This window comes from Hydra viridissima, unplaced genomic scaffold, assembly GCF_058129835.1.
Source record: "Hydra viridissima isolate aposymbiotic clone 2 unplaced genomic scaffold, HvirCarnegie_v1 scaffold_10, whole genome shotgun sequence".
Lineage (NCBI taxonomy): Eukaryota > Metazoa > Cnidaria > Hydrozoa > Anthoathecata > Hydridae > Hydra > Hydra viridissima.
Genome location: NW_028324309.1, coordinates 13,612,800 through 13,635,352, shown reverse-complemented (window position 1 = coordinate 13,635,352; position 22,553 = coordinate 13,612,800). Strand labels below are relative to the sequence as shown.

The following is a 22,553-nucleotide window of genomic DNA, read 5'->3' as shown; positions in this document are numbered from 1 at the left end:
AAAATATTATTGAAGGACATTTTTCAACAATTGGTTGGCCATGATGACGATGTAGCGTTTTTTCCGACATTGTTGCAGCTCTTAAACTAATCAAATTAGCGGCAGAAGCTCTTTACCGACAAAATGCCACTTTTCTTACTGCTGAGGTAAAAGGCTGAAATATCGAGTTTAAACTATATAGCATCGCAATTTAGAATGCATTTTTAAGACGTTTTTCGCAGCCGTTGTGAAGTAGTACGGCTTTTAAGCAAGTTTTTGAACCATCAATGAAAAGCCTCTATTGGTCTTTGTTGCAAGCTATTCTTAATTCCTCCATTAATTAACCAATAATATATATTTTTTTAGTAAACAGTGGTAATAAAGTAAATTGATTCATTATTTGTAAAAAAGATGGATGAGTGTCTGCTTCTTTTCCTCTGCACACTTTTGTAATGGAAGATAACAAATGCCAATCTTTAAATCTAGATCCAAATTTCAGATTTCCTAACAGGCAAAAACCAAATCCCGAATCAAATCTTTCAACTCGTGCTGTTTAAGTAAATGTGGTCGCTGGTTTTGTAAGATACTCCGATATTTATCAGCTCAACGTCTTCTTTGTCATTGCTTAAAATATCAAATTGTTAATGTACGGTGTCTCTTTCTAAAGGAGCTGGGTATTTCTCACTTTTCTCCATAACTTTTGAATAAATCTCATGCATTTTCCAAACTTTTGAAACGATAAACACCAAAGCTAAAGACTTTTAGTCATTCAAACTTTGAATAACTAAAACAAATATGCAGTTAACTTATTTATGTCGTGTTTTAAAGGAGGGCATATGGAAACAATATAGAAACTATAACTAAGAAATGTGACCGTTAGACACCCGTTTAATTAGGCTATTTTGGTTACAATTAAATAAATCATTCAACACACGTGGTATTAGTTATGGTAGAACAGTGTTTTGAGAAGGAAGTTATTTAACGAAAGCGACTGGTCTTAAGCATCGGCGTTTCGTTTTTCTAGTGATATTTAATGGTAATAAATTACAAATATTTCAATCATCTAACTAGTTTATATATTCAGACATACAAAAATATAAGATTCCATGTACAATTTTTCAATACCTCTCAATACCTTCTACTATTTTGTTTCAAATCTTCAAGATTTTTATCCGTTTAAATTATTCGCAATAAAACATTTTTAATGTGAGCTTGTCGCGCCAAAACCTTTTGCTGTTGAAAACGCATAAAACGCGATAAAATTTTGATTAAATCCAGAAAACTCGAAGAGAAAGCCAAAAGTTTTTATCAAATTTGTTAAGATTTTAGAACTATAAAGATAACTTTATCTGAAAAATAATATTACGCTGCAATAATTTCCCATAATGCCACTTGCTATGAAATTAAGACAATTGACTATTTAGCAATTCATTGACTATTTTACACTTCGGTTTAACATGACATAAAATAAAACGAAAACCAAAATTCACTGACGGCCAGAAATTTGAGATCACTTAAGAGATACATGACTTAAGAGATAAATGATTTAAGAGATACATGACTTAAGAGATACATGTAAATATATAGTTATTTACAAATAGTTGTATTTTACTGAAAATAAATCTATTTTGGCAACCGGTGGTGCCTATGGTGAAGCGTGGGGAGAACTCTGTCATGGTTTAAGATTATTTCTTTGACTCTGCAGTTGGAGATTTAGTTAAAATAGAATAATGAAAAAAAAAAAAGAATACATTAAAATTCTTGAATAAAATACAGCTCTATCTTTTTTTGGGCAACGATTAAAACGTGCTAAATTTTTGGGTTGCAATTAAAACGTGCTAAATTTTTGGATTGCGATTAAAACATGCTAAATTTTTCCAGCGGGACAATAATCCTAAACATAGTTCCAAACTATGCTGAGGTTTTTTAGTACGAAAAGCAAGTGAAGATATTTTGAATAACATGATATAGCCTCTACAAAGCCGTGATCTTGATCCTATTACACTTCCGTAGGACAGCTGGAAAGAAAAACCCGCTAACGATGTTCTCGTCAATGAAGGGTATGTAAAATATCTTGATAGAAAGTTGGGACAACGTTTCACAGGAAATCGTAAACAATTTAGAAGTTCGAAGTTCGAATGCTCGGATTCGTTAAAAAAACATCACGATGTTTAAATCCCATAATATTCATTTTAATTTCATATTCTTTAGTTGTTTTTTTTTTTTTTTTTTTTTTTTTTTCACTATCACGTAAGACTATTTTTAATTTAACATTTTAATATTTTATTCGTCTCTTTTTTTTAAATATAATTCATAAGCTTTCTATTTTTTTAAACTTTTGCGAGAATACAACTTAATGCATAGATAAAAAAACAATTTTCCATTAAGGCTATATGCAACATTTTTTTTTTTTTTCAGAAAAATGGGTTTTCCAGGTTGTAAAAATTGCTTTCCCAAAAACTTACTAGCTCATTAACTTAGAATTTAACAATACATAAGAAAAATGACTGAATTGAAAATATATCATTCATGTGCATGCCATGCCATGCATGAGAGAATCAAAAGGGTACTTTATTTTAGACTTTCCAGTTTAGTATCCAGTGAATGGCATAGGATTTTGAGGTGAACATTTGCGTCTGTCCACTATAACTTTTAAAAAATTTTTGAAATTGAAAATAAGTTAAAATTTTGCCACAAACTTTTTCAAAAAGTTTCTAAAAATTAGTTAGTCTACAAACCATTTACATTTAAAAAAAAAAAAAAAAAAAAAAAAAAAGAATCTGATTTGCGGTAGTATTAGATATCGCCGAATCGTCTTGAACTAAGCCTTGTGATTTCTTCATGTCCAGAGCTAAGTCTTGTGATTTCGCCAAATAAAATCTAAAAAAAAAACAACATTTTTTTGGTGAGAAGCCTTGAGCAAAATTTTGTGAAAAACCGGGCCTGAATACTGTGCAATAATTGACGATGTTAATTATCATGAATTATTCATTTCGTGGATGACTGTACTTAAATAAAATATGTTTTTTTCTGTATATTCTTCATTAATTAACGGAAACCTTAAAAAAAAAAATTGTCTTTGTTATTAACTTTGTGAAAGATTCAGCTTAGCGATAATTCAGGATAATGAACTGTTACATAATTTAAAGCTATTTTAAACCACTTACGTTTTTTTATCCATTTTCCTTGATGATGATTTTAAAATATTTATATTTTGAATCTACAAGGTTAAGCTTTTCGAAATCAATTTTCCAAGTTTTTTTTCTAAATGCAATTCTTCTTACCCTGGATTATTTAACGGTAGCAGTAGTGAGTCTCGTTATCCTTCTCGATTGCTTGGTTTTGAGGTTTATAAGTTGTATATTACTTTTACTGGTGGAGCGAAACGTAAAATTAGAATAGAGGAATTTGTTAATATGAGGCAGATGCTGCTTTGAGCTTTGTGTTATTACAATAGCACAAAGTAGTCCAATAAAAAAGAAATTGTTTTAAATTGGCATTTTGCTTCCAAAAAAAAGGAAGCGGGATAAAAAAAGGGAAGCGGGATAAAAAAAAAAAAAAAGGAAGCGGGATAACAAAATCCTTTTCTGTAATAAAAATAAACCACTACCATATTAGATTGGTATGATGATATATATGATGAATATACGATGCTATATATGAAGATGTGTAATAAATATATATCTGAACAACCTAAAAGAAACAAAAGAACAAAAAATCTTTTTTTTCATTTGTTTATTTTAGGATGAAGGCAACTGGGTGCACCACTAACACATGGGGAATCTAATAGTTTAGGACATGCTAAAATAATCGCGCGAGTTGATTTGTCACTATCATTTATCACAGTACTTTATACGAGTATTTTAAATATGCTACAACGTAGAATTCAAGCTAGTAATTTCAAACAAGATAAAAACTGCGCTTTCTTTTTCAGTGCAGTCTAATTTAAAGCAGAGCTTTCATCTTAAATCTTATAATTTTTTTAAACAGCCTTTTATGAAGGCTAAAGAATATATATATTTTTTATTATCAGCTTGAATTATCATTATAAAAAACACCTGTAAGGTTGCGCAAGTACAAGACGAACTATTGTAAATCTAGAAATGCTGGGATAGCTGATGGAATACGGGCCATGAAGAAATCTAGGCAACTCGGCCGAGAAGAAAACAACTTGGTATAATATTATTAGCGAGCCAATTTTCCCTCTTAACTGAAAAAACACACTGATAAACTTGTTCTGGAAGTACTTCATTTTGGTACCAAATGAAATATTTTATAATGCATACACCCAAAAATAATATTAAAAATCAAAAAAGGTTTATTTCAACCATGACATTTTTTCGGCATTTCCTAAAATTTCGTTTGCCGTCTATATTTCCATAATAATAATTTCTTTTTTTTGGATTTAAATTATCGGTTTTACCATAATTTTTAAACGATACACAAAAATGAAGGTGATCCATCCATCTCATCAAAAAGTGAAATTCCTATGGTTTTTTTATGATTTTGTTGAAAAAAAGCTTGAATATTAAAATTTTGGGTTATTCATCTTCCATCAGTAGAAACCAATAAAATGATCCAACAAGATCAAACGGAAAATAATTGCTCTGGTGGTGTTGATGAAGTATTACCTACTGATCCTACTGATGTCAACGTTGCTGAGAGCTTTGCATCACATCATTTAAATGGTAATATATCTGTGTATAGTTTATATTTAGTTTTATAATATGTATATTTAACAAATTTGCTTAAGTAGGGATAAAAGATCTAGTTCAGTGAAATGGCTGGATAGCTACCTTTTAACTAAACAAGCAAAAAATAAATTAAAAAGTTTGATAAAATAATTATTATAAAAGATTAGAAACATTAAAAACATTATTATCTTTTTAATTTTATAATATCGGCACCAAAAAAAAAAGCTTTTGTTTCTGGTGTTTTTGTCGTTTATAAAATAATAGTGTAAGACTCTTTGAAATCATGTCTTTAAAGTACAATAATTAATAAGAATCAGAATCAATATGTATGTATGTATGTATGTATGTATGTATGTATGTATGTATGTATGTATGTATGTATGTATGTATGTATGTATGTATGTATGTATCTATCTATCTATCTATCTATCTATTTATCTATCTATGTATATGATTTATCATATAGATCATCCTAAAATAAGCACTTTAGATGTTCATAAGCATCCAGATAAATATGGGCGTATCTTAAATGGAAAAGCTAAAATAACAGTTGGACCTTTAAAATCATTTCGCTGGCAAAATGGAAGGAAGACAAGGAATTTAGTTGAAGATTCCTCAGATGGCGAGAATGAAGGTTTAGTAAATGTTATTTGTATTTTCTTTAAGCTAACAAATTTGATTGTAAAAAAAAAAAATTTAAAATTTAAAGTCTTAGGTCTAATGCCAACTTAGCTAAGTGTACTTAGCTTATATATATATATATATATATATATATATATATATATATATATATATATATATATATATATATATATATATATATATATATATATATCACCAGAAAAAAAGTCACTTTTTGGAAAGGCTGTACACTTTGATAACTGTTGATTAAAGCAACTTTTTAAAAGAAAGTTTGGTTGATTTAAAAAATTATATATATTTTATTTTAAACTTTTTACAACAAATTTTTTTATTTATGAAACAGATTAATTTTTTTTTTTTATTTCTTGATTTTATGCTGAAGTTTTTTACTTTTTTACTGTATTTTAAAAATTTCTTTGTTTGTCATTCATATTATTAGTTTTCATTGTTTTGATTATCATATTAATATTTTATATATACATGTTTTTTTGTGTGTGTTTTCATGTTTTATGATCTTTTTATTAGTTTTTGCATTTTGTATGGCTTTGTTGAACTTATAAAAATATTGATTTATTTTATAAAAGAATTCTTTTTTGTAATAGTTGTTAAAAGTGGAAATGCTACTGTCTACTTTATTCTGTGATTAGATACTTTTCTACAAATGCCCAAAAATTATTTAAAAATATTATTTAAACTATAAAATTTGTAGAGTGCTTTTGTGACAATTTTTAAAAGGTTTTTTGATATTATAATGTTTAAGAAAAAAATGCTTTTATAATTCATTTTGATAATAAGACTTACTTTTATATAATTTTTCAGTTAGAAACAGTTTTGTATGATTTTTTAATGATGCATGGATGCTGATTTAAATATTTATAAGCTACTGTTAGATGATTTGGTTAAATTTAGTTTTAGAAAAAAGATTTGTAACTCCTCAATATTTCTTTTCATTTCTTCTTATTCAGCTTTAACTTTTAAAATTTAAAAAAATGTATTAGAAACATAAAATGCAATTCATATCTGCCATTTCTTAGTTGATACTTTAATAAATATCTTCATTGATTATTTAATAGCTTCTCTTCAATGGCTGTCATGAACTTTCCTTTTAAATTTGCTTTTATTCTGAGTTTATGAATAGTCAATGATGTGTTTTTAAATTATTCAATATCCTCTACATTTTATTTTAATAGCAATGAGCAATGACACATAACAGTTTTTCTTTAGTGTAGACCAGTTAAGATCATTTTTTATTGGAAGATAAAACTCAATATAATTTATATGTTTCCAGCTATGTATGGTACTCTGTTAAAATTGCAGTGTTTTATGTTTAAAAAAAAGCATAAATATAACAGATGTTTCCTGAACATTATTTTTTTATTTATTTTCTGCTGCATTCATTATTTTGTGTGTGGGTTTTGTTTATGTCACATTAGAATTCAGGTGAAGATTATCTTTTCAAGATTTGCTTATGTGGGAATGTTGACGTTGTATATGGTAGAACAATTCCTCTTATTTTGTTTGTGTGTGGCCTGTATTGATACTTTTCAAAAGTGTTTTTTTTTAACTTATTTTTTAATTTATCATAAAATGTCTACCAAAATGAGCAGTTATCAGTCTGCCATCATGTTTTTTTAAAAAACATTTTTCTACCTATGGAATTTTTATTGTTAAAAATTTAATAAAATTTGTTGATCGTATATTATATTAAAAAAAAAAGTTATTTCTCTGATGTAATAACTAAGATTATTATCTGCCTTAATATTGATTATCTTTATTATCTGGTCTTATATTACCACATATTTTTCTCATCCTGATTTCAAAATTATATTTTATGCTTTACAAAAATATAGAGAGTAGGCTTTTAAAGAAAATTTGACTTCATAGCTTCTCAGATTCTCAGCTGCTGACTCCATTTTATTATCAAATGATTTAATGTAAAAGTATAGACTTAACACCAGATAGAAGTGTAGAAATTTATTTATAATGCTTTTATGTTGCTTCCCAAAGAGTGGGGTGTTTTTAAAAGGAAATTTAAACACTAGAAAGGTTTGATAAAGTAATCAATCTGCTTGTTATAAGATACCCCTTTGTTAGCTATGGTATTTAATGACTCCATCAGTTTTTTGAACAATGTTTGCAGCCAAAATAAAAGACAGCCTAAACATTTTTGGTGTAAAGGTGTGTTTCAAATTAGATTTGTAATATGATACTTTGGTTGCTGTTTTTTTTTTTTTTTTTTTTTCCCCTAGTAAAGCTCTTGGTTAATGAATGTTTTATTTACTTTAGGTGATCAAACTCTTCACACATCTGCATCTGAAAGAGTAAAGTTTCTTCTTGGATATGGTGATAAAGAAGATGGAAAACCTCCCCATGAAAAACCACAGCTTTTTACAGAACTTGAGGAGTTATTTGTCTATGTGGATGGAAACTCAGAATGGAAAGAAACAGCACGTTGGTCAGTTAAAAAATATTAGTTTTTTAGATTTAAAAGGTTTAAGTAAATTTACTTAAAGGGATTTAGAATTTATGTTTTTTTTTTTTGTATAAAATTTATTGCATTTTGTATAACATTAATTGCATTTTCAACTTCTTCACCTTCCTGCTTTGTTAATGATCATACAGCTGTATTTCTTGGAAAAAAAGCTCTAAAAATTTATTGGTTGATTCGGTGGTCCCCAACCTATGATCAGCAGACCAAATCCGTATTTTTTTAATTATAAAATGCCTATATGTAAGACTTATACCAGTGTTATTGTATTATAGTTAATTTTTAGATATTGTTTAGCATTTTAAGATCTTTTGTGAGTTGGTGCACATGTCATTATGGTTTTGACTTTAGCTACAAAAAATTGATAATTCCACTAAAATGCTAAACTTTTTCATTTTTTACAAAATAATTTTTTTAATTCAATTATTTGAATTAAAAAAATTGTTGTAAAAAATGAAGACAAATGCCTTGAAAACTGGTTTTTATCTAGATTTAAATCTTAGCCTATATTAAATCAAGTCAAAAATGATAATGAGTATGAGAATGCCTCATTTTTGGCATTGATTTTTCATAATAGTTTGTTTGATGGTTCCAAAATATTTTAAATAATTTACATGATTATATATGCCAAATGTTGTTTTTAAAAATAAAGTATGACTGGGGTACTTACCTCTTTCATTCCTAACTTTGTACCTAGGTTATAAAGGTTATAGGGGACTGCTGTGTAGATATAGTTTACAATTTGAATAGTTTTATGTAAAAGTTACATATAAAAATTTACTATGTAAATATGTTTTGGTTTAAAGTAAGATAACTTTTTAACACTTTTCAACCATAAAAAAAGTAAATTTGACTAACAAATTAAATTAAATAGACTCAATAAAAGTTAAATTATAATTCAATCACTTGAAATATGCTGTTTTTTTTTGAAAAATTTTGCTTTAAAAATTAGGTATAAATATGAAGAAGATGTTGAAGAGAGTGGAGATAGATGGAGCAAACCGCACGTTGCAGCAATTTCACTTTGTAGTTTACTGGAATTACGGAGTTCAGTCATGGCTGGTACTGTTATTCTTGATATGGATGCAACTTCACTTCCAGATATAATTAGTAAGTTGGTTTTTTAGACTTTTTGCATATAAATAAAATGTTTTTATAAATATATGTATATTTCTTTATGGATAATTTCTTACATAACTTTAAAACTGGTAGCCTTTGGGACCCACAATATTTCAACAGCATTTTGTTATCATTCAATCAAACACAATGAAAGTTATTAAACTTTTTTATAATTTTATGAAATAAATTATTTATATAGTCTAAATTATTTTTTGGAAAGCTGTTTGTTAATTTTATCCTTATATCTACATAACTATATTAACCATAAATGCATTCAAACAGCAGCTATATTTAAGATCTTTGTATTTAAGATATCACTTACTTACACAAGACTTTTTCTGTCCACTTTAATAAAGTAAAATTTTTTTTTGTAAAAATTACTTGAAATCTAATTTTAGGTTTATTTAGAAAGTATTTTGTACTTTGAAGTTTTCTTCATAAAAGCAATGTCTAAAAGGGTTTAAAGGTCATCATACAGTCAAATATTATTCTTGTAAGCAATAGTAGATTTTTTACAAATGTCCAGCATTCCATAGGTATCACTCTACAGGTTTTCATTCCATTCCACTCTACAGGTTTTCGTTCCATTCCACTCTACAGGTTTGTGACCTCTGAAATATTTTACTATAATGATCTAAATGATTTTGAAAAAAATTAAAAATAAAACACTGCAAATTAACAATAATGTATAATTAATGTATACTAATAAAATATTTTTTACATACTTTCTTATTCTATTCTATTTACTATATCATGTAATATATACATTTATATCTTGCTTATATCTTGCATTATATACTATTACCAGAAATGATTAACTAAAACACATAAATTGCATTAATTTTGCCCATTGCACTAATAATATTAAATGAACATTGACACAAATACTGAAGCGTGCTTTATAGGGACACAACCAATGTGATTTTATCCCAGGATAAATGGGGCATGTTTCCTTGGTTTTGTCTCCATGACTAAAGCCAACTAACTTATACTAAAGCTAACTAACTTACTGTCAAACTTAATGCAGCCTCATAATATTTTTAGGTTATGTTTTGACCAACCTTGTATCTAGTAATAAACTTGAAGAATGTGTTAAAGATAAAGTTCAAGAAACATTGCTTCGGAAACATCATCATCACAGAGGAATTAGCTTTCGAAGAAATCTTAGCAATATCATAAGTAGGAGGTCATCTAGTCAAATACAAACCAATTTATCATTATCTAGTAAATTAAATCTTTATACCAGTTTAACTTCTGGTCAGACAAAAATGCAATTTTGTGACAGTCATACTGATGTCACTTCTGCTCAGATAAAAATGTGTTGTGGTGACAGCAGTAGCGACATAACTTCTAAAGAACTTCCTCCATCAGAAACTCACAGTAACAAAAGTTGTTATCGAAATTTATCACAAAATACAACAGGAGCTAGTAACACACCAGTTTTTAATCGAAGTGCTTCAATACAGGGACATCTGGTTTATCCTTTACCACCAAATGACTCTGATGTTGAAAGTAATGAAAAAGTATGTTTATTTGAATCAATTAAATTTTTATATTTAAAAAAATTCTGTTTTAATTTTCTAATTAATGTTTCATTTACTTTATTTGCAGCTTTTAAATTTTTATTTAAGTCATCTCGCTTAAAGAGTTTACTTCCACCTAATGCTGAAGCTTCAAACATTTTAGTCGGTGAAGTTGATTACTTATCACGTCCAATCACTGCATTTGTTCGTCTTCTTAATAGCTCACTTATTCGAGATCTTACAGAAGTTTCAATTCCAACAAGATTTTTGTTTTTTATGCTTGGGCCACGACTCAGTAATGGTCACTACCATGAGATTGGTCGAGCTATATCCACGCTAATGTCAAATGATGTAAGATTATTGTAACTCCAATATGCTGTGTTGCAATTGCATGTTAAATAGAATTCATTTTTATGAGAAAAAAATTTAAAACACTATGTATTTAGGAAAAATAACTTCATACAATTCTTTTTATAGCTTGTATTATTTTGAGATGCTGAGGATGAAACATTAGTTGTTTTTTTTTTTCTAGTTTTAAATTTAACTTGTTTTTGTTTTTGTTTTTGTTATTATAATGCTAATGATAAGATGGATTATGTTTTTTTTTTCTTTAATGCAGTGCCAGGTTTTTTTTCCTTAATATATTTTTTAATACCCTATCAAAGTTTCAAATATGATTATAATTTGATTTTAAGGAGAGTATTTTAAAGATTTTTTTTCAAGCTTTGTTTTGTTTTTACTTTTGTAGATTTTCCATGATGTGGCGTACAGTGCAAAGTCTAAAGAAGATCTTATTACAGGTATTGATGCGTTTTTAGAACAGGTATGTTTTTTGCTTTAATACGTTTTTTTAAGACATAAAAAAAAAAGTTTAGTCATTTATAACTTTTTTTTTAAATTTCTATACATATTTTTTTATTGTCCAAGACAGGTTGATATAATAGGTTTTTTTCAATTCTTTAAGTACTAATAATCACATTAAATCTTAAAAAGATCACTAAAAGATAAAAGTTTAAGGAATTGATATAAGGTGTAAATTGATAAAAACTTTCTTTTTAATATTTCTTATTTAATTAATAAAAAAGGTCACTGTTCTCCCACCTGGTGAATGGAATCCATCAATTAGAATTGAGCCTCAGTTAAATGGGCAAAGTAAAGTACCAAAACGCCTAATAACAGAAATCAGCAAAACAGAACTTTTAGTGGATCAGAATGGCAGTGGTGGTTCTGTATCAGCAGTGTCTGATTCAGTTATAGAAGATAGCAACTCAAACATTGGAGTGCATATTCGTAGGCAGTGTGGTGGTTTGTTTGCTGATTTTTATGCAAGAAAATCAAGAGTGAATGATATAAGAGATGGTTTGAATGTAAAAAGCTTTGCAGCTGCAGTATATATTTATTTACTGTTATTGTCACTTATTGCAACTGTTGGGGATCATGAAAAAACAGTTACTGATAATCTCATTGTGAGCTTTCTATCTTTTTACTTTTATTTCATAATTTTTAGGTCTAACTTTATACAAAGACTGTTGTTTAAGTAAATAATTTTAATTTTTAGGGGGTTCGCGAACATTTGTTGTCATTTGGTATCAATGGGTTGTTTTTTGCCTTGTTCAGTGGTCAGCCTATGCTAGTTATGTGCTACACTGTCCCTGTCATGATGTTTGATAAACTTTTGTATATGATCTCTCAAGATTTGCAATTTGAGTTTCTACCTCTTAGACTATGGGTTGGTGTATGGACAGCCTTTTTTTTAATAGTTTGTGCAGTTCTTAACATTTCAAATTGCATACAGTATGTAACACAATTTACGTTAGATATTTTTGCAGTTCTACAACCAATGGTTCTTCTGGGGTATGTTGCCTACTACATGTGCATAATGGTTGTGGATATATCACTTAGTCCTGGTATGTTTACTAATCATAGTTGCTTTTGCTTACGCTACACATATAATGAGCTTAAAGACTCCAATTCTACAAACATGGTGCCTCTTTTCATAAATAAATCTACTGTTGTGGATAATATACATTTTCGCGATTGTGTTGGTGATGGTTTAAAGTTAATTGGAAATGCCTGTAATCAAGGTGTCCCTGCACTTACTTTACTTGTCACTATTTTGTCAGTTCTTTTATTGCTCCTCCTGGTATCATTTCAGCACTTTGGTTGCTTTCCTAAATTGGTATATTTTATACGGAAAATTTTTTTTATTTTAAAATATGTATTTTGCATTTAGAGCCATGTGTGAGAATTTGCAGAACAAGATTTGTTTAGCTTTAATTGGTAATTTACTTTTAAATTGTTAAATATTTAAATTTAGGTTCACAAACTCCTCCATGATTTTTCTTCTTTGATCACAGTTTTTGTTGCATCCATCATTGTGAATCAGTTTTCAATTAATATTTTGTATATACAATTACCAGCAAATTTTCAACCGTTGGGTAATAGAACTTCTTGGTTGGTACCTTTTTTTGGCTCCAATCAGGCTTGGAGCATATGTGTGGCTATTATTCCAGCAATATTTCTTACGACTTTGCTATTCAGTGAACAACAGCTTGCAAGCTATTATATCCAGAAACTGTTTATACTTAAGGTTATAAACTAGTGCTATTTAATTGCAAAGAATTTTCATACCTAGTTGGTATCTATTGAGAATTCCTATTTTTTAATTATAACTATACTATAAATATACTATTAATAATGATATAATATTTCTCCTAGAAAAGTTCTGGCTATCATCTTGACCTTCTTGTTGTAGCAATTGGTGTTTTGTTATCTTCACTTCTTGGTTTACCTTTCAATGTGACTTCTGTTATTTTTTCAGTAAACAAAATTAGATCTTTAACTATCATTAAGCCAGCTATTGATCTTTACGGAGGTCGTAAGGAAGTCAGGTGAGTCTTTTGTTGTGGCTTTTTTTTTAAGTGTAATAAACACTGTAAGATTGTGTTGGTAATGAATTTGACGCTTTTCATTGAAAACAAAAATAACATGTTTTTTTAGGGAGCAGCGAGTGACTGCTGTGTTGGTTTCCTTTTTTCTGCTGCTAACCCCTTCGATGCGACCGATGCTTAAATTCATCCCTTTATCTGCGCTCTATGCAATTTTCATAGTTGCTATGTGTAAAGTTTTTATTAACAACAAGGTAAGTTTTTTTAACGTTTTTTTTTTAATATTAGTTTTTCGTCGAACAGCAAAGGATGTCTTAAATACTTTGATCATTGATTTAGTTTACAAAACGTTTCAAGTTTTTATTTGTTCCCGATCATCAAGACGAAGAGGCTTATTTGAGGCAAGTTCCGATAATCAGCACCAACATAATGACTTTAGTACAAGTAGCATGCGTGGTAGTCTTATGGTCCGTAAGAGCATCAATTGCCTCTTTTTCGTTCCCTTTTGCAGTAAGATGTGTTTTTCACGTAACAGTATTTTTATTTATTTTTTTGCTTGTTTTTGCTTTATTTTTTAAAATCTTTTTTCACTGTTGTTCATTAATTGGAATATTTAAACTTTCTTGTTCAGATCTTCTTCGTTACGATAGTTCGTTTCGTGCTCGAGTTCGTTTTACCCGACCGGGATGTGCAGCTACTTGACGAACCGAGACCTCGGTTTTCTTGCTTTCAAAAGAAATCAGACAGCTACTCCCATCTGATATTAGACACAGAGCAAGGAAGTGTAATTGAAGGACAGGTTTGTTTACACGTTACGTGTTTAAATAAGTTCAATTTTCTAAATTAGATTTAATTGAAACGGAGTTTTTAGTATTTTAAATGTCAAACTACGATTTTTTGTTGTTTAAGGATGTCAGTATACTCTCAGAACCAAAGAAGATGATGATCGACATCGGAGATGAATTAAGTAAAACAGCAGCCTGGAAGCAACTTACGTGTGAAAATTCTTTAGTTACTAAAAGCCTTCCGAAAATAGATACTGGGGACAGTGGTCCCAAACGACGTAGAAGACGAAGCCGTGGGTTGCTAAAAGCAAATGCGAACCTAGCTCGTGATAAAAATGGAAAGGAGTGTCCTGTGTTAGTTAAAAATCAAAAGAGTTCTAGGAAAGTTGTTTCAGAGAGTTCAAAATGCGCTTCTGCCGATGAAAGAAAATCACGAGCTAATACTTCGAATGGAAGACGTATTCGGAAGAAGAGTAAAAATACAGAAGAGCAATTGCCTCCGTGGGAGCAACCCTTCGGTTCACCTCCAAGAAAGGATTTTGGTCTTATGGAGATTCCTGAAGACGGTCTCAGTGTAGATCCAGCATGTTCCAGAACAGACTCGTATAAGTCAGATTTTAACTTGATGTCACAAAAAGGCTCTCCAATTTCCTCCCACTGTCCTCTTTTAGATCATAAATCTGATCTTAGCCCAAAAAACTCCCAGCTTCGACAAGATTTGCCAGATGCTTCAAAAAATATTTTGTCCTCTCATTTATGCGAATCAGGCGACGCTAGCGCAGAAGAAGATGTACTGTAGAATCGGTCTTTTTCCCTTTAAAGTTAGTCATGTAGTGAGAGCAAGAAGAAAGTAATTACTTTTAGATTAGTTATTTTTCCAATTTTATTAATTGTCATAGTTTATTAAGAGATATTTAAAAAAACCTATTTATAAATAAGTTATCAAATTTTAAAATACATGAATTTTTCAGATTGTGTTCGACTTTTTATATAATCCTTTATAGTATAACACCTAAAGGAAATGAAACTCGTTTTTCAAACTGTTCGACTTTTTATATAATCCTTTATGCTATAACATCTAAATGAAACTCGTTTTTCAAAGAAAACCTTTTATTTTTGCTCTTTGATTATCTAAAAAAGTTATTTCTCTGAAATCACAGAGATTCTTCTTTAAAAAAACAAAAGCTTACTATGGGTGTATCTACACTTTACTTTTATTCTGGAAAAATTTTCTTTTTAAAAACAAAGCTTCAGAGAAAATGTTTTTTATGGAATCATTAATTAAGTTAATAAAAATGTTTTTCAAAAAATCTCTCATCAGCACAGAAAGTAACCCTTCTCTCGTTCTAACAATTTCCACTGTTATTCGAAGTTTCGCAGATGATATAATCTTCTGTTTCTATATTGAAACTTATAATCGGTAATTTGCAGCTGCTGAATTCTCAATTTTACTATTTGAGTATTCTATTATTGTTTAAAATTCACAAAATTTATCAATTCTATTGGTGTGATTATTCATGAAATTGTTTTTCTTTTTAAGCTAAATTCTGAATGTTATAAAAAGGAACTTGCTCCTATAGGTCACGAAACTTTTCACGAAAATCTGTTCAGGGGCCGACGTCTTTTTTGATCTGCCATCATAGAAGTGATTCCATGAGAAAAGTTTTTTAGTCACACTTTCAACTAAAAAAAAAAAGAACTTTATTGAAATTTATTCAACTTTGATGAATAGGTAGATGCTCTAATGTTCGCATATGCAGCAATTTTCTTTTTTTTTTTTCAGATGAAATAATTCATGTTTTAAACGTTACATTTTAGAAAAAAATGTAATTTACAAGCTCTGATTAAGAACATTATCTTTTGATTCCCATTCTGCAATTTAACTATAGAGTAGAACACGGAACAAATAAAAATCAGTTGACTTTATCAGAGCAGGAAATTTAGATAATTTTAATATCAGGAAAAACCATTCTTGAGAAGCCGTATGGCCGTCTATATCATGTTTTGTTTGTAAATTACCCTGAGAAATAGTGATAGGTGGAGCGATGTCTGTTTTCGAGTTGCTTTTTTTTATTTTTTATTTATTTGTTTTGTTTCGTTGTCTTTCATAATGGTGAAATAACTTGTTCACGCAGAATTGGAGTAAATTTCAACGCTTTCTGAACAGAGAAGTTTGCGAAAATCTCGATATTTTTCCACATAAAAACGTTTATTTCGACTTATAAATTACATAAATAAGCACGAAAATAAACACATTTTCTAATGCTTAAAGTTAAAATTTGAAAAATTTACGGCTAGTAATAGAAAGTTATCATTTCATTTTTTAACATGTAAGCAACATTATACACAGTATTAGCTTTGGTTGACTTTTTTTAAACCTGTTTTCATGATTTTTTTTTTTTTCTTTCATGTTCATTACTTTACTATTGAATATATTTTCATTATAAATATTCACAAATAAAAAAAAATATAATTTTTTCGTAATTTTTTATGTATGTGAATTTTCTCTCAATAAAAACAGGTTTTCCGCCAAAGAGATTGCTTTTTAACACATTCTGCATTATGAGCCTTCCCATTTTTTAGATTCCTTTTTTTTTATAAAGTCTTGATATTACTAGTCTTGATTTACTAGTTTACTTGATTACTAGATTTACTAGATTTACTTGATTTACTTGATTTACTTGATTTACTAGACTTACTAGTCTTGATAAACTAGTTGTGAAACTTAGCTGAACTAGATGATATATTGCAATTTGCATAATTTTGGGAAGATTTCATGCATCATTAAGCATTCTTTCAAAGCGTGACGCATTTTTTTAATGCTTTTGAGCGATTTTTGTGCATAGGTGCAATTTTCGAAACTAACCCAGTTGTTTCTTATTCAAACTTTTTACCAAAAGAGTTTTTAAAGTTGGTTCACACTTTCTGAAAACAGTGATATTGTTTAGATAAAGTTTTTGCCAGGTGTGTATTGAGATTAAAGAGATCACCAGTTAATTAAGATTTTATATAGCGCAGGAAGTTGAAGTAAATTACGTGGAAAATATGAGAGTTTAAAATCATGCGCTGTCAAAAACCATCAAATATTGTTGTAGATGGCTCTTAACAGTGCTATTCTTAACGCCTATTTATTGTAAAAACAATTATTACCTTTAAATAATAATTACACTTAATTACCTTTAAAATTTAAATTTACTATAATTACCTTTAAATGACAACTCGTTTACTGTTGCTCTTAGCTTCCACTTTTATGCTATTTTCGAATTATCAATTTTTCATTTAAAAAGTGCTCACTTAACTTTTGGTTTTACTCTTGAAACAACCATAAAGGAGGCCACATTCCTTTTCCCTAGCTGATCGCTTTAGTTATCTCCCCTACACAGGGTGCAAGAGCGATTCGCGAACGTTTTAGAACATTTTTCAAAATGAATTTTTAAAGCACTAAAAAGCTATATTCATGGAATATTAATAGAAGAAAAGTTGAAGATAAATACTTTTCCCACCCTTAACATTCAATTAGGCTTTTTTTTTTATCACTGCCTAAGGCCTAGGACGAAGGACTGGCAGGTGCTTATTATACAGTCCCTTGGCATTGATTTCCTAGCACAGATAATTGATGGCTTTAGTGACTTGACACTTGAGTGAGCCTTTTTTCAACCCTTACTCTCAACTACATTCCACTTACTATAGTCAAGGGAATTTAGGCCAGGGCTGGATGGTGGCCAAAAGTGTTTGGGCCAGCAATTAGCCATATTGCCCAGAAGATATTGTTAAGTTTTTCTGGACCCATGATAAGGTGCATTGTCCTGTTGAAAGATGTAATTGTTTTCTGGGAATGTGTTCTTCAGCCATGGCACCACATAGAATTTTAGTAAGCTAATATAGACATCAGAGGTAACTTTTTCTCTCTCTTTGACGTAGATTGGTGGACATTTCTCTTCATTAGAAGCGATGATTCCCAGACTGAGGGTGCTTGGTGTGACACACAAGTGGTGCTTTGTCACTCTTCTGCACAATTAACTGTCAATACGCCTATTTATCACACAGTCAACACTAAAAAGTTTTTCATCTGAGAAAACTTTAACTGTTGACGAAGCATGGCTTTTTAGCTGATTCATAAGCTTCTTTTATCCCTTCAATCGTAAAGTTTTTAGTCTTTCTGTCAAAAGTTGACATGAAGGTCAGACCACAATGACCTTTCCAAGTGTTTTTAGAGTTTTTCTGACTGTCCTCTCACCAACATTGAACAACTTTGCTGTCTTTCTGATGGATATAGTAGGGTTCTTTTCAACATGCTTTTTAAGCTTTTTTGTGAACTTTTTATCAACTTTTTTGTTCAATGGAGAGAGTTTTGGCTCTCTCGACACTGTCACTTTTTTTCACTTTGTAAAATGTAGTTTTAAATTCTCCAGAAACACGAATCACTTCACGTGCAGGCAAACCTGTGTGAATCAAATTTAAAACTTCGGTTCTTTAAGCTTCCATTGAAAAACTTTTAACTAAAATGTTTTTTATTCACAATTTTATTAAAATCTCAGACGGTCATTGAACATTAATCAACAAAAACAAATTGCAGAAGTATTTTATTTACATCACGAAACCTAGCCAAAATTTAGTTCGCGAATCGCTGCCGCACCCTGTATTTTTAGTGAATTTTTGGACATACTTCATATTTAAAAAATTTAATGAAACTCCTGCACCTGGCCTTAAGCTTATTTTGCTACCGGTAAAAGACCATAATGCTAATAAAAAAAAGCAAAAATATTGGATCAATCAAATTTACGGTAAAATTTTCGGACATATGAGATTTGTTTTTATCTCTTTATCTGGGAACGTAATACAAATATTATTCACTAATAACTTGGTAAAGTCTCAGTTTGATGCATCTAATCTTAGTTGAACCCACATGGATGATGTTTGTGGATGTTTTATGTAATGAATTATTCTTTTGTTTCCTCAAACATCATGAAGAAATCGGGAACGATGCTGCAACCCACATGTCATTCCGCTGATAATGAGAATTTTCTGGTAAAGATCCTAGGTTTCAGCCCGGATATCCTCTATAACCTTTTTATAGTTTTAAGAAAGCGGATAACATTCAAAAATTGCTAAGAACATGAACACTTGACACATGAACACCCCCTTAAACAAGGGAAGATGGTTCAGAACCTCTATTTACTCTTTCATTTTAAAAATTAACCTCATTATCATTAGGGCACCACCCGTGGATCCTGCACCATAACCGTATAATCCAACAGTTGATTAAATTTGTTAAAAAGAGTTTGTAATTGAAGTTACTGTTATACTTAAAGAGAACAAGCTCTAATGGGATGAAAATGAATGAAATGGAAAGAATGGAAAGTCTGCAATAGGGGGATGACTCCCAATAACTTAAAAAACTATTTTTAATTTATTTTAAAAAATTTTAGCGTCACAAACTTTAAATTTAACGTAGGGTAAGGTTGCCAATATTGTACCGATGCCTATATTGTACTTTTAACATAACTCGTTATTTTTACAACCCACAAGAAATTTTTTAACTTAATTTTTATCTTTGCTGAATGAAATTAAGTAGTCAACTGTTTTTTTTTTGTCATCCAACTGTATTAAGGCCAGAGTAAGCTCTTGTTGGTTTGTTATTGGAGATTTCTTATTTTAGGTTTTTATGGCTAAGCGTATTTCACTAAAAAAAGCAGAAGATATGATTTGTTCAGTGTATTTATGTTAAAGCATAATTTATCTAAATTCAAAATAAATACCTGGAATTTAAAATATTTTATTTTTAGTTGTCAAATTTTTTACTTAACTGTATCTCAGATTAGTTGCGTAAATTGTACCTCAAGGCATGTCCTAAATTGTACCGACGCAACCATTCTGACCGCTAAAAAACGCGTGTAAAGTTTAACAAATTCCTTTTGAGATTCCAATTAGAAAAATATTCATACTTACAATACGAACTTCACCACTGAAACAAAAAAAGAAAAATTTCAGTAATACTCTTGTATTGACAAGCAGTCCTTAAAATGATGCACTCTCTAGTTCAGTTTTACCAATATGTCAAGGCTGGTGTCATGTTGGCTGTGCAGGTGTTAATCAAAAACAGACACAATATATCTGAAACTTTTGTCAAAAATAATGTTTTTATGTATTTTATTTTACAATATTTAGTGTGGTTGTTTTTAAAACAGATATAGTATATATTGTTTTACATTATTTAGTATAACTATCTTTAATACCTACCTTCCTCCTCTATTCTAATCTTAGCTAACCCTTTGGTAAACATACAATTTAAATAAAAATTGTGCCATATGTGGTGATACCTGTTTTCGGCATTTTCCAGAAGAAAAAAATTCAAGTTGCATAGAGTTTATTAAATAAAAAACTTTATTTCATTATATTATGGGGAGTTAGTGTTATGTTATGTTATATCAGAGTATTTCCAATGGTTGATTTTATAAAAACCATTCCTTTTAATCAGTTCTTTAAGTCCCTTAAATCTAAAATCATAAAATATTTGCAAAGCTGTAAAGTAATTGAAATCAAGAAAGTGGTACAATATTGGATTACAATGGTACAATTAAGGATCTAGTTTCCTTATTGTACTCTTAGCGCTATTTTTTTCATTTGATTCTTCGAGACTTAACACTTTTTAAATTTTGAGCTTTTTTAACGTCTTTATAACAAACAATCCCTAAATTATGAAATCCAATTGAAAATCCATGTTTTCACTCAGTAGATTACCTACATTTTTTAGTTTTGTGTTAGGGGGTACAATATTGGCAACCTTACCCTACATTCCGAATTTGGACTGTTCGAAATCCATATCTAATTGCGTTTCTTTCAAAAGGAGAGTTTTGTTCATCATGTGTTTATAACAATATAAAAGAAGTTCTTTTGTTTCAATCTTGCGTTTAATTGGTGACTTTTGTTTCAATCTTGCGTTTAATTGGTGACTTTTGTTTCAATCTTGCGTTTAATTGGTGACTTTTTACGGGGATAATTAACCACATTTACTTTACAACTTGTTAAAAAAGAAAATACCACTTTGTTCAGCCGACTGCTTAAGATTTCAGATTGTAAAAATATTTTGAAGATATCATAAAGAAGCTATTTTATTATTGGAAAGAGACAAAAGTAAACTAAATAAGGTTTATATTCTCGTGAAAGAGGATTCTATGGGATATGCATACAAAAAACAAATGAAACCATCACAAAGGGTTTCTCTGAACAACAACATGTTATTCTTCATTCCGGTTCTCCTTCTCAGAAAAACCCCTATACTTCTTGCTCAGTCTCTGTACCAAGTGCTTCAAAGAAAAATGTTGAGGGGATTGAATACACGGAAGCTATCGCTAAGACTGTTGAAAAATATTAAGACTGATGTAAGCTTTTTTAACGTCTCTATTTTAGCTGCAGTCATCGGTAAATTATCTAGTATCGAAATGGGAAATTGTCTCTGACGGAAAAAATTTGCCAAAAAATAAGGATTAGCTTTTTCTATAATTGTTTTGTGTAAATGTGGTTATAATTCATTTCTTTAACATTCCCATAGTGTCAAAAGAATGGGATTGATGTAAATCTATGTATAATTTTTTTTTTTAAATTTCAAAGACAATCTTTATCAATTATCAAACTTTGATCTCTCCTTTTTTAAAAAAGTGTTATACTTCTTGTCCACTATTCAAAAATTGTCAAAGATTGGCTTTGGAAACAAAAAATACCACTTGTTCAAAATAAGGATAATCCTTTCTAACTTACCATAAGCATATCCAACCGATGATTTTTGGTCAATGCTAAAAGGAAATGTATGCAAAGACAGCTGGAGTGCAAAAAACATCATTCAGTCAAAAAAAATCAATAAGAACAGAGTAAAAGAGCTCAAAATAATCAATGTCATAAGAAGATCTGGTGTCAAATGATTTTTTTTAAATTTAATTTCTTTTCATTAACCAAAATCTCGTTAAACAAAGTTCACTTTTTGTTAAAAATAATTTGATTTTTTATTCCGTCCAAAATTTTTATTGCGCAGATGATAGATATCTAAAACATGTAGTTCATAAAAGATCTATAAAAGAACTGAAGGAACTGATCAAGTTAAAAATGATTCTTGAAAGTCTTTTTTGGATCGTGCTTGAGCAACCAATAACAAAGCACCATCTCAAATAAAATGGTTCCATGGTGATGGAGACAGCTCCTTATAATTTGAGACCGAGCTCATATTCAATAGCGTACAAATCGGGTTTTGGAAAAAAGATTCCTTTGTCAATTGTGAGAAAGGAAAACGAAAGAAAACGAAACGATAGAAACGAAAACTGTATGCAAACGATGAAAAGTGCGAGACAGACGAAATAGCAAGTGGACACACATGAACGTTTAGATGAAAAAAAATATCTTCTAAAATTTTAAATTGTTTTAACAATGATGAATAGAAACTC

At 29.4% G+C, this 22,553-nt stretch overlaps 1 protein-coding gene across 4 annotated transcripts; it reads left to right on the top strand.

Annotated features, from left to right (window-relative positions):
• The first annotated feature begins 3,254 nt into the window (after positions 1-3,254).
• On the top strand, positions 3,255-15,091 carry LOC145182107 (electrogenic sodium bicarbonate cotransporter 1-like). Of its 4 annotated transcripts, none has more exons than XM_090100204.1 (15): positions 3,255-4,667; positions 5,140-5,307; positions 7,602-7,770; positions 8,756-8,913; positions 9,967-10,445; positions 10,554-10,796; positions 11,194-11,268; positions 11,531-11,911; positions 12,004-12,624; positions 12,763-13,035; positions 13,164-13,336; positions 13,446-13,587; positions 13,673-13,843; positions 13,965-14,132; positions 14,243-15,091. In XM_090100204.1, the coding sequence occupies exons 1-15, from the start codon at positions 4,553-4,555 to the stop codon at positions 14,915-14,917; spliced, it is 4,011 nt and encodes a 1,336-aa protein (XP_089956330.1). In that variant the 5' UTR covers positions 3,255-4,552; the 3' UTR covers positions 14,918-15,091. The 4 variants fall into 4 exon arrangements, with proteins under 4 accessions (XP_089956330.1, XP_089956332.1, XP_079913489.2 ...); XM_090100206.1 differs by having other exon boundaries at positions 4,392-4,667; positions 11,194-11,245; XM_080057363.2 differs by lacking the exons at positions 3,255-4,667; positions 5,140-5,307 and adding an exon at positions 6,517-7,493.
• Positions 15,092-22,553: the final 7,462 nt, after the last annotated feature.

Excerpts from the sequence above, each read along its gene's own strand:
- LOC145182107 (XM_090100204.1), top strand. The coding sequence starts at position 4,553 with ATGATCCAACAAGATCAAACGGAAAATAATTGCTCTGGTGGTGTTGAT. Across the intron at positions 10,446-10,553 it reads ATGTTGAAAGTAATGAAAAA|TCATCTCGCTTAAAGAGTTT; the intron begins GTATGTTTATTT and ends TTTTTATTTAAG. Across the intron at positions 13,337-13,445 it reads GGAGGTCGTAAGGAAGTCAG|GGAGCAGCGAGTGACTGCTG; the intron begins GTGAGTCTTTTG and ends ATGTTTTTTTAG.